This window comes from Littorina saxatilis, linkage group LG5 (assembly GCF_037325665.1).
Source record: "Littorina saxatilis isolate snail1 linkage group LG5, US_GU_Lsax_2.0, whole genome shotgun sequence".
Classification (NCBI taxonomy): Eukaryota; Metazoa; Mollusca; class Gastropoda; order Littorinimorpha; family Littorinidae; genus Littorina; species Littorina saxatilis.
In genome coordinates this window covers 31452285-31464781 of record NC_090249.1, presented here as the reverse complement: position 1 = coordinate 31464781, position 12497 = coordinate 31452285, and the positions used below count along the sequence as shown (strand labels likewise).

The 12497-nt window shown below is 39.8% G+C and overlaps 1 protein-coding gene across 1 annotated transcript; it reads right to left on the bottom strand.

The window, feature by feature from the left end:
• LOC138966858 (N-acetyltransferase ESCO2-like) lies at positions 1–12401 on the bottom strand. Its single transcript, XM_070339226.1, has 10 exons — positions 12000–12401; positions 10047–10128; positions 7578–8696; positions 6621–6696; positions 5411–5542; positions 4547–4642; positions 4054–4131; positions 3718–3783; positions 3084–3250; positions 1–1735 (listed from the first exon to the last, which is right to left on the bottom strand). The coding sequence occupies exons 2-10, from the start codon at positions 10106–10108 to the stop codon at positions 1603–1605; spliced, it is 1929 nt and encodes a 642-aa protein (XP_070195327.1). The 5' UTR covers positions 10109–10128; positions 12000–12401; the 3' UTR covers positions 1–1602.
• Between the last annotated feature and the right edge of the window lie 96 nt (positions 12402–12497).

The window sequence follows — 12497 nt, the reverse complement described above, 5'->3', positions numbered from 1 at the left end:
GCTGTTGAAAAGCAAGTTCAAGCATAATTTGATTCATAAACACATTTTCAAACTGTAAAGCAATATCACTCACTACTTCAGATAATCAAGAGGGCACAAATGAACCCAACCAGCCCACATGACTAGCAGCGATCGCAAATGGGTTGACTGCCAATGTTACAAAATCAAGACTCAAAAACAGGAAAGGGTCATTAGGGAATGCACAGTTATTGTGTTTTCTGTGTGTGTACTAACTTTTGATACCCTACAAGGAGTAAAGCACATGCATGTACACGTGAAAAAAGTTCCATAAATTACGCTTTCCTTACTTTAAGTGTTAGCAGAATCCAAACTTGTAGTTTTAATTACATCTGCTGCATATATTATTGCACAACTGAGAATAGAGATAACGCTTGTAACTTTTCAGCATAAATGCTTGTCGGTCAAGTGAAAAAAAAAGAAAAGAAAAGGAGGTTGGACATATTTGTGGTGGCTGACAAGGGGACATTTAATGATGAAATATTCTTAATTGAATGCCAATGGAAATATGCATAAAAAATATCATGAAAACCTTTTCTTGTGGAAGAATATAGCTAGAAGGGGGGAAAAGTGACAAAACTGATGAGAAACGGGAGTTGGTTTTAGGCAAAGTATCAGCACTTCACAACACACTGAACTTAAAATTATTATAAATCATTACAGTAGGAGAAAGACCAATGCAAAATAAAATATATATCACAAGTACTGAAAATGTAGCAACCATGAACAGTCTGCCTTGTGGGGAGATTTCAGGTTGTTTCATACAGTTACAACCTTTTGCTCTGCATCCCAGTAAATAATATGAAAGTAAGGTTTACTGCAAGTAATCTTAACCAGCAGTTTGAAAAAGAAAATTGTTTCCATATAAAACCAAAAAATTACTATTAATGTTTGAACCCTTTTTTTATATACTGCACCCAGACCTTGGAACCCCTGTCTTGCATTTGGAGTATTCTCAAAGAAACTTGAAGTATTTTCGTAAAAATAAGTGTACTCCACACAACATTTGAACATTGATGATTCAAACATGCTTCGCGCATGTCCGTTTTTACCTTTAATTAAGTTTACCAATACCTTTAAAATAAATGCTTCTTTCAATGTGTAATGACAAAGGCTGTCATTGATCAAATGCAGTTATAAAGTTATTTTAATCATTAAAAGAGATAGAAAAAAAACAGTCTTAAGAATTGTTCTATTTTTTTCCACAGAGCGTACCGATCGTATTTTACACAATCAAGCGTACAAAATACGGCGAAATCGTATTGGTTCCCAGGTCTGTGCACCCTATGATCAATTACTCAAGAGCAGAGGCACAGTATATAAAAGTCCCAATATCAAATCAATAAATACAGATTTCAGACACTGTCAAAACATAACATAAACTCTCCTTTTTATCATGTAAAGTTAAAGCTGAACATCCCTGCAAACAATGCAGCACTTACAAAAATGCAAATCACAAGACAAAACCTTTGACCCTCCTCTCCAAGGCAAATGAGTGTCACGATAACCACGATAAGGTATGTACAGTGTCCAATCTTAGCTCTATGTACTATTATAGAAGCATGTAACCAAAACTGAATTGGACTAGTGCTGGTACTTGTAGACAAGAAATTTGGTATTGCCGGTGTACTTGGCCGCAAACTTGCGACCGTCAGGTGTGGGGTCAGAGAATGCAATCTGGGACTTGTCCATGATCATTCCATATTCAAACCACTGCCTGCAAACAACAAACAAATCCAAATATGAAAACAAGTCGCGTAAGGCGAAATTACTACATTTAGTCAAGTTGTGGAACTCACAGAATGAAACTGAACGCACTGCGTCATTTTTTCACAATGACCGTAGTCCGCCGCTTGTGCAAAACGGAGTGAAACTGACGAGCCTGTTCAGCGCAGTAGTGGTTTCGCTGTGCTGCATAGCACGCTTTTCTGTACCTCTCTTCGTTTTAACTTTCTGAGCGTGTTTTTAATCCAAACATATCATATCTATATGTTTTTGGAATCAGGAACCGACAAGGAATAAGATGAAATTGTTTTTAAATCGATTTCGGAAATTTAATTTTGATCATAATTTTTATATATTTAATTTTCAGAGCTTGTTTTTAATCCAAATATAACATATGTATATGTTTTTAGAATCAGAAAATGACGAAGAATAAGATGAAATTGTTTTTGGATCGTTTAATAAAAAAATAATTTTAATTACAAGTTTCCGATTTTTAATGACCAAACTCACTCATTAGTTTTTAAGCCACCAAGCTGAAATGCAATACCAAACCCCGGCCTTTGTCGAAGATTGCTTTGCCAAAATTTCAATCAATTTAATTGAAAAATGAGGGTGTGACAGTGCCGTCTCAACTTTTACAAAAAGCCGGATATGACGTCATCAAAAGTATTTATCGAAAAAAAGAAAAAAACGTCCGGGGATATCATTCCCAGGAACTCTCATGTCAAATTTCATAAAGATCGGTCCAGTAGTTTGGTCTGAATCGCTCTACACACACACACACACACACGTACAGACAGACAGACAGACACACACACATACACCACGACCCTCGTCTCGATTCCCCCTCTATGTTAAAACATTTAGTCAAAACTTGACTAAATGTAAAAAAACATACACTCTAATGAAAGCAAATGACAAAAGAGAAAAAACCCACAACACGAACTGACTCGCAGCAAAATGAAGATACACTGCTAAAAGTTATAAAATTTAATTAGTTATTCACAAATTGAGGACTGTTCCAATTACATTTAACAACAATAAGAAATACCAACATAACAACAGCATCAACATTGTTTTATTTCTTTCATGCATTGAACACATTCTAACTTTAAAAATTTTTGTTTTTGTTTTTTCTCAAAAGAATAACCACTCCTCCTCCCCCCTCGTCAAGAAGCGTATTAATGAATTCTGAAAATAAAATCAATGAGATAATGAACATGAAACAACCAATAACAACAAAAAATAACCAAAAAAATAAAAGCATTAAATGACCCCAATACAAACAAAAAAACCATGCAAAATCTGCACAAGGCATAAAACAGTTGTGACGTCCCTACCTGATACAGTCGACGAGGCGTGTGGCAATGCCGTGTTGACGACTGGGCCCGTACACCCACAGACGGCCGATGCCCACAGCGGCTGGCTCAGGTTGGGCGGAGCAGTACCACGGTCGCTGGCTGTCCCCGCACTCTTTGCTGGGTTTGTTTGGAATGATGCGATAACCCTGAAAGTGAAACAATGTTTTATTTGAAGAAATCTCATAATTTGCTAACGTTCCATAATCGAGAAAGAATAAACAAGAATGGTAAGTTTTTGCAACGTTTATTTGTATATGAGCTGGTTCAAATGACACTGAACGGTTGAAGCAGTTTACGACTGGATTGACAGAAACCACCCTGTCTACCAGTATATACAGTTAGGGTGCTCTGGGCATAGTACAAGAGTAGGTGAAGCAATGCATGTATAATAAAAGGTACATGTACCTGCCTAACCGTGTCAACCATTTCCTGTACCACCACAGATCAAGCCAGGCTTAAACACGGGATGAAAAGTTATGAAATGAACTGTCAAAAAGTCATAATACATTTTCTTTCAAGAATATTGCATACGGAGCTACCAATAGAAGTACAGTGAAGAAATCAACCACACATCCATTCACAAAAAAACCCAAGAACTTGAAACAAATCTCACCTCTCCGATGGTCTCTGCAATGCAGCATCCTTCAATTCTTTTGTCATCCGATATATACAGGAAAGCCTGAAAAGAGAATAGTGCAACAACTCGTAAAACTTAAAAATCAGGAATATTGCAGTACAGAAAAAAGTATATCCTGAATGAAATTTATAATGCTGCACCAATTGTTTAACTTTCTTATTTATAGCCTCTACCCCCCCCCCCCCCCTCCCCCAAAGAAAGACAGAAAGAAAGAAAAAAAAGAAAGAAAGAAAAGAATCACACAACAAAAGCTTACAACAGAGAGAAAAAGAAAGACAGAAAAGAATGAGCTGACCAAAGCTGACAAGTGACCTTGATAGAGCCATGGAAGCTGAACACATGGTCAGGGAATCCCAGCTCCTGTCCCATCACTCGGTTCACCTCCTCCACCTGCAAAAAACACTCACTTTTATTTCCATGCCAACACATTTTACTACTGCACAAAGGTCCCCAGCCAGTAGTCTCATCTGACAAAAGAACAAAAACAATAACCCTTCAATGAAGAATGAGTTTCAAGAAAATAATGTAGGGGACCAGGGGATCATGTAGGTCCTCTGGTGGGGTCCAGGGGCAGAGAGCACTTTGTGGGGATATGGGGGCATGAGTTGTTGCATACCATCCCGTACATGTTATGTTGGCAATTTGCATAAACTCAAGAAAAACAGCAAAATAGAACTAATACATTCTTCATTTCTCTAACTTGAGGGGGTGGGGGGTAGGATAATAAAATTGGAAACAAGGATGGATTTTCTCTGTCATCTGATACAAACCATACTTTCTGAACATCTATACGCAAGTCACACACCTTTTTCACCATGAAGTGGGGATCCTCTGGCAGCACTGCAATCACCCGACCTCCGTTATCCAGAAATTCCTCCACCACCCTCTCCTTCTTCCAGCCCTGCAGAGACACCACACACTTTCGTAACAACGTCCCATAACACCATATTTGCTGCGAAAAGCCATCGTCACAAGACAGCAGCAACAGGTAACTGAAAGTTGAAAACAAACGTTGGCTGAAAGCTGAGAACACAAAGTAAAAGAAAAGTGCAGCTAAATGAGAGTGAAGATCCAGTTCTGTTCACTGAGCTTTCCCTTCTCAGGTATTTAAATTCAAATGAGTGACCCAACAAAATGTTTTAAGCCATCGGGACAATTTGCAATATCCTTCATACAAAAATCCCATTCACCTTTGTTGTTGCTTTTAAAATAACAAAGCGTACCCATCCAAACTTTAATCTCAGACTTTCAAAACTAAATTCTGCAGCCAAAAGCCCTTCTGCTCACAAATCATGAAAATTGGCCAATCTTGCAACAACCAAGATCAGTTAACATAACAGACTTACAGAGGTACCCTAAATACAGACAATGCCGCGGGTCTTGTACAAAAGGCCCCTGACACCTGAGATAATTAGTAAAATGTTGTCTTTAATCAGAGCATTTAGATTCAGAACTCGAAGTGGAATAAAGTGCGAAAGCACCCTCATACCACTGAAAATGTTTGCAGAAATCATGGTATGTCAAAAATGATCTGCGGAGCTCGGACACTTTCATTTAAAAAAATTTTCTTTCTTGTCCCATCGCTAGGAAATTTTGGTCGCTTCCTCCCACTAGTGGAAAGAAATGAGTTGTGATTGATTGTGGCAGTGATTGACACCAAACAACTCACAGGAAACTTGAGGGTAGCGAGGGCACTCTGGTGGAACTTGGCATGTGTGGCCTCGTCAGCCGGGTCAGCAGGAGAATACACCATCCCACACAGCTGGCACTGGGTGGCACCAAACTTGTCCTGGCCCGCGTCCTGTGTACAAACAATACAACATGACATGACAAGGTTTGTCCTGCCTACAGAGTATTGTCACTCGCTAGCATCAGCAGACAGTCCTGTTTATTTGTAAAATAATTCTTCAGCAGGATTGATTGCATTTTTCTTGCAGTAAAAGCACTGTTTTCAGTAGCAGCCAAGAGAGTAGGATTTTAATTCGCATTACCGGCAACAGGTGACATAAATATAAATAAATGTACAAAAGATACACAAACAAAAACCCACAACAGATTTGTTTGTTGTTGAAGTTAAATTTACACAAACCTGTGTAAGAGTAGACCAAACAATTGCCACAGCTTCATTTCCCCGATTGCGCAAGCCCATCCATAGATATAGAATTTTTTTTCTTTCATTTTTTTTCATTTTTTTTTCAATTACTTTATTACTTTATTGTCCCATCGCTGGGAAATTCGGGTCGCTTCCTCCCAGTGGAAAGCTAGCAGCAACGGAGTCGCGCTACCCAGGTGTCTGCGTGTTTAGGTGTATTCAGCCACCTGCACTTATGGCAGAATGACCAAGGTCTTTTACGTGCCATTGTGATGACACGGGGGTGGGACATGGCTTCCGTCTCTGGGTCTGCACATAAAGTTGACCCGTGTCCGTCCCGGCCCGAATTCGATCCTGCGACCTTCCGATCACAAGTCCAGTGCTCTACCAACTGAGCTACCGGGCCCCGAGGAATCAACATTTGTATTATACCTAGACATGACACACCAGACAAATGGCATTCAGAAAAATACACTCAAGATGAATCTGACGGAGTAAATACACATTTTCCCTGGAAAATATGTGGCGCCCATATATTTATTGTAGTTGCTGCAGGAAAATTAAAGTATATTATAATTAGACAGGTCGTTTTAAAAACAACAACAAACAGTAGTCTATGAAGTCTGTGACAGCATACCAGGTAGCAGCCTTCAATCAAAGTACATGTATTTTCCACACAACCAATGACAATGTTCACAGTTGTGTTCTCTTGCGGATCAGTCAGAAAAACTCACATGACCAACAGGCCAAGAGTTCAACAACAGCTTATCAAGGAAACAAAACTTACCAGCATTAGCTGTGTGTCGTCACCTTTTGCAGTGATAAATTTCCTCTTTGGCGAGTCAGTTGCTTTCTTGGTGTGGCTAGAACATTCAGAAACACAAAAAAGCTGACAAAGACATGTTAGTCATTGCAATGCAAAAGTAACAAGCTGTCATTCATCATCGCAATTGTTTGTAACATGTGTATTATATCAGAAAACAATAAAATGCATTCAACAATAGTGTCATGCCCCCCAGGGCCCCCCACCTAAAGCTTGGAAGCCTTGGTGTCCTTAATATGACCCATTGTGATCAAATCACGATTAGTGTGATGTAAAGTGTGTTTTTGATGGGAACATTCTAGGAGGACATTTCTACAATACCTTGTTGAATAGAGCACACACACATACACATGCATTGCACACAGACACACGCTTTTCTTCTACTTGATGCAAATATTCAAATTGTTCAAAGTGAATCGGTGTGCCTCTTTGGTTGTGTGTGTGCCTCTTTGGGTGTGTGTGTGCCTCTTTGTGTGTGTGTGTGTGTGTGTGTGTGTGTGTGTGTGTGTGTGTGTGTGTGTGTGTGTGTGTCCTCTTCCATTCTGTCTGAAAACTTACTCTTTTTGTCAGTGGTGGTGCACATTTTTTGTACTCCAATGCTTTAGTGGATCTGTGTCACCGAGATCTTTAAAATATGGTGGTTTTCTTTTTTTTTACATAAATGTGTACTCCACACAGCATTCCAAACATTCAACCATGCCTTCCATTGCACCATGCAATGATTACACAATGACCATGGTGCTATTTACTGGTTTGCAATGAATGAAACTTGTCCAATTTTACACACCAAACTAAAGTAAGAAAATGTACCACAAGGAATCAAAAATGGAGGGACTCCTTCTAGTCGAACAGAAGGAAGAATTTCATCTCTGAAGATTAATAAGGATGCTTCATCTCGAGAACATACCATAGAAAACTCACCTGTTCTCCACAGCTGTCAGACGCAGGCTGCGGCGTTTCTTGGAGAAGACGGAGAAGAACTTGTCACCGCCCTCAGTCAGCCCCTCCACAGACACCACCTCACGATCAATGACGGCCACGGCTTCATCTTCAACTGGTTCTGACATGTCTGACGCTGCAGACTGTGAGTCCGAACTGAAGAGACTCTGTGACAGGGACCCCGGCACTGGCGAGTCAATGTCAGACATCCTGCTTTCACTTTCAGCGCTAGGTGAGTCTTGTGTAGGTCCTGGTGTGCCTGAAGTACTCTGGAGAGAAATGTCTGAAGCAGGTGTGCTATTACTGCTAAGCAACTGTGAGCTGCCTGCAGACATAGCGGAACCATTCCGCTTTAGAGTTTTTGTAGATGTGGCATTCTTTCTGCGGCGTGTCTTTGAACTTCCGGGTGTTGTTGACCTCTTTCTTCCTGGTGACTGGCCAAAATCTTTGCCCGCAGATCCCTTGACGAACTTGAGGTTGAAGCCTCTCCCGACGATAACGCTTCCTGTGGATTTTGTGGCAGACCCTGGGGACTTATACTTAAAGAATTTACGACTGTTGTCCGGGGTGGAGTTTTGTCTCGCCTCTCTTACATTCTCTACTGACTTTACTGGCTGCGACGCCTGCTGCTTTTTCCTCCGTGGATTAGATCTGGCTCTAGGCGGGAGAGACTTGCTTCTCCTTCTGGCCACCGCCCTGGGTGCAGGTTTTCCACTGATCTCTTTCTTCAATTTGTCCAAAGTGTTTTTAATGGGTGACAGGGCGACACGACAAGACCTGGTCCTCAACTTCTTGTCATCTGGGCTAATACTCCTTGTCTGCCTCTTGGTTCTTTCCACGTTTTCTGTATTGGGTCTTACTGCAGAACTGGAGATGGTGGCGGTGGAAGATGCAGAGTTTTCACCGTCCCAGTCGACTGGTAACGGTGTAGCCACAGACAACTTATTCCTGCTGCCGTAGAAGGACCTTGCTCTGAAGGAAGGTGCCTCATCTTCATCGTTGTCCATCAGAGGGCCTTTGGATGGTGATGACGCTGGACTGTTAGACGACAGAAACCGTCGCCATTTTGTTGGAGGCGAGGGAGAAACCTCACAGAGTTGCCTGGAAAAAAAGCATGACACATGTGTAGACAAGCATTCCCGCGTCAGGTTTTTTTTATCATGACTCCCTCACTCTGGACAAGATCAGAAAAGCTTACTTTTTACATTTAGTCAAGTTTTGACTAAATGTTTTAAGTTTAACATAGAGGGGAAATCGAAACGAGGGTCGTGGTGTATGTGTGTCTGTGTGTGTGTGTAGAGCGATTCAGAGTAAACTACTGGACCGATCTTTATGAAATTTTACATGAGAGTTGATCCTGGGCATGATATCCCCAGACGTTTTCTTCATTTTTTCGATAAATGTCTTTGATGACGTCATATCCGGCTTTTTGTAAAAGTTGAGGCGGCACTGTCACACCCTCATTTTTTTAAATAAAATTGATTGAAATTTTGGCCAAGCAATCTTCGACGAAGGCCGGACTTTGGTATTGCATTTCAGCTTAGAGGCTTAAAAATGAATTGATAATTTTGTTCATTAAAAATCTGAAAATTTTAATTAAAATTATTTTTTTATAATACGATCCAAAAACAATTTCATCTTATTTGTCATTACTTGCTGATTCCAAAAACATATAAATATGTAATATTCGGATTAAAAACAAGCTTTGAAAATTAAAAATTATGATTAAAATAAAATTTCCCAAATCGATTTAAAAACAATTTCATCTTATTCCTTGTCGGTTCCTGATTCCAAAACCATATAGATATATGTTTGGATTAAAAACACGCTCAGAACAAGCAGTGGACAGATGATGCTACGAGTATATGGTCTTGCGGAAAAAATGCAGTGCGTTCAGTTTCATTCTGTGAGTTCGACTGAGCTTGACTAAATGTTGTATTTTCGCCTTACGCGACTTGTTTTTTATTAGGATTATTAAGTCACTGATGTGGTGCCAAAAGATAAATGTCCATATTTATGTAAAATGAATATGGATATAAAAGTTTTCTTATCTTATCTTACACTTTAACTTACTTTCTAGGAATAAAGCTTCCTTTGCTTTAAGCAAACAAGACAAAAAGACATTTTAAAGTGATAAATATCCTTGCTGCAAGTTCTGTTACCACAGATGTCAGGTTTCTCCTCCAGCTTGGTAGCAAATGAGCACAGAAACCACCATTTCAAATAAAAAAAAGCGCTGTCCCCATGCAAAGAATGAATTAATAATAATTTATTGGACTGCTTAGTGAAGGACAGGTAGCTAAAACAAGTTTTTAACAATCAACAGCTTCAATATAGTGACATGGATCAACAACATGGGACCGTACCAGTAAAAGCACAACCACATGTGTTGATTAATTTTGCATGTCTCTTCAACAATGAAGTCTCAACTCAGAAGAAAGAAATAATTACCTCTTCCGAGCAGGTCTTTGGTTCTGCATTTGGGCACGCATGCTTTCCCTTGGCATAGTCATGGCTTTAAACGTATCTGAACCTAAACCAGAAACAACAGATCAATTACACATGTTTACAAATCAACATTATGGTGAAACGCTAATATTAATGCAATAATAGTAAGACTAACACTGCTGCTAACTACACAAAGTTAAAATCTACTATGGATGCATTTTTTTAAAATCAGAAATGTTCCCAGGGTTCAGCCTGTGAGAAAGACTGGGTCACCAACCCCTTTCAACCAAATTCTGACGGGAGTTGCAAAATAGTTGAACTTGAAAGCATGAAACACAAGGTAGACTAGATTATCAAATTTTTTTCCTAACGCCAACTTAATTAACCTTCGCCGGTGGTCATTGGTCCGTGTGGACCCAGAAGGGTGTTTAATTGCAAATATCTCTTAAACAACTTGTAATTTGTTAATGAGCTTTTAAGAATGCCTCAGGCACCTAAAAAGCTCTTATGTCCTAAAATTTCAGCGAGAAGTAATAAAAAACAAAACAAAGATCAAATTTAGACTACAAACATCATGGGGCCGTGCGGACCCATGTTTCTCAAAGAAGGAAAAGCGTGCATCTTTGAGAAGCATGGGTCCGCACAGCCCCACGATGTCTTCCGTGTGTAGTCGATAACCCGGACTGGCGAAGGTTAATGGAGTAATCTAGTGTCATCTGAGCTTAGAAGTTTGAGTTAGAATTTGCAATGCGTCTTATTAAGTTATTTGGTTATTATGTTACCAACTTCTGTGTGTGCTGACGTCAGAGACAAAACAGACAGAACCATTCAACCATCCTCTTTATTGGATAGGTGACGATAGACCGAAATCTGGATCAGTGGATGACTTTGAGGCTCATAATATTCAAATGTCAAAAGACCGCATCTTATAGTTATACCTCATAGGACGCGAAAATTACCCAACGTTCAGAATTCCGACCACTGCCGATTGATTCCGAGTAGTGCCGAACAGAGACAGATGATGATTGTCAGTGACGTGAATAGAGCCTGAACACTTAAGTTACTGACCCACGTCTCCATAACCACAGCCTACTTTTCTTTGATTGTTGGTTTGTTTTCTATTTACACAGGCAGATGTGACTTTATTTGCCGGAAATAATGCGAGCTGTGTCCCCTGACGGTCTGAGAAGAGTTAATTCCCGTATTAAGTCTGCAAAATAAAGTTTTGTCACTTTCATTTTAATTAATTTTACTTTTGATTCGTCAAAACAAATTCTAGTGTTGGGAGGACAAAATTAGGATCAGTCGGGAAAAACGGAAACATCAATTTTTTTCCTTGGCCTAACGTCTATGTTAGTTTGTTACTATATCTACATATTGGTATTCCAAGCTCTCGTAAACTTCAGAGCATAGCATGTGGTACAGCGATTTTGCAGATATACAGCGTGTCTCGCGGATATATCGCGAGAGATGGTAGGATACTGTAAAGGTATAAAGGCTGTCACTGACAGCGTCCCACCACCGTCTTCGATTTGCAGTTGGGCGTTTGCATTTTGTACAGTTACTGAGTTAGTCAGTTACGCCCAGTAATTTGTATCAACTCACTGAAAGTGAAACAGTGAGGCATTCCCTTTCTGTCAAAAGGCATAAACTGGACACCACGATTAGAATATGAAGTGATAGTGATATATTAGTGATAAGGTACACAATAAAACATGTACGGTTGGCTATTCGTAAGAAACTACTAAGAATTTGGAGAAAAAGCGTCAAAATCAGCAGAGACACTCTCCAGACGGAATGACGAGGTTGAGATTGCAACTCGCAGAAGGAGAGGAGATTGCAAATGGCAGGACACCTACCCCTGCAGCGCTTTCCACATATACATGCTCGCCATTATGTAGAGACTAATATAATTTGTTAGCGTCACGCAACATTATATCATCCACAAATACTTACTTCACCGACGAAACTTATCACCAATTCTACATGTATGTGATACTGCGCCAAAATATGTTGATATTTGGCGCCACCATGTGCTGCCCACATGTTACGACATTTTTGATTGGATGATACCCACACAACAAGAGTAGCTGAACGTTCCGGATATGACCCCTCAAGGAGGTTGACTGAAAGCGAAAGTAAGGACACCGTGATGCTTACAACGCAGCTTGTGTGCACATAATTATTTGCCTGAGACTTACTGCAGGCAGTTTCGAACGTATTGTTTGCTTGTTTGTTTATTCTGGGCATATTTATTTTCCAAAGCGTTCTTGTCCGTAACAGCAGGTATTTTCCATTGACGTTGGGCTTTGAAAGAGTGTTTTTTTGTTTGTTTGTAAAGCCAGTGGGTTGTTTTGTTTTGGTTTTTATGAACTCTACTTTCACACTTTACACAAACTTTGAAAAATGTCAACAGAATTGTAAATCTTATCTGTCTGATTCTTTTGCAATGGA

Bases quoted from the DNA above. Each gene is read 5' to 3' on its own strand.
- LOC138966858 (XM_070339226.1), bottom strand. From the start codon at position 10,108: ATGACTATGCCAAGGGAAAGCATGCGTGCCCAAATGCAGAACCAAAGA. The intron at 3,251-3,717 runs GTGAGATTTGTT...TTTCACTTTCAG, and splicing joins TTGCAGAGACCATCGGAGAG to GGTTATCGCATCATTCCAAA. The intron at 1,736-3,083 runs GTAGGGACGTCA...TGTTGTTTGCAG, and splicing joins CGCCTCGTCGACTGTATCAG to GCAGTGGTTTGAATATGGAA.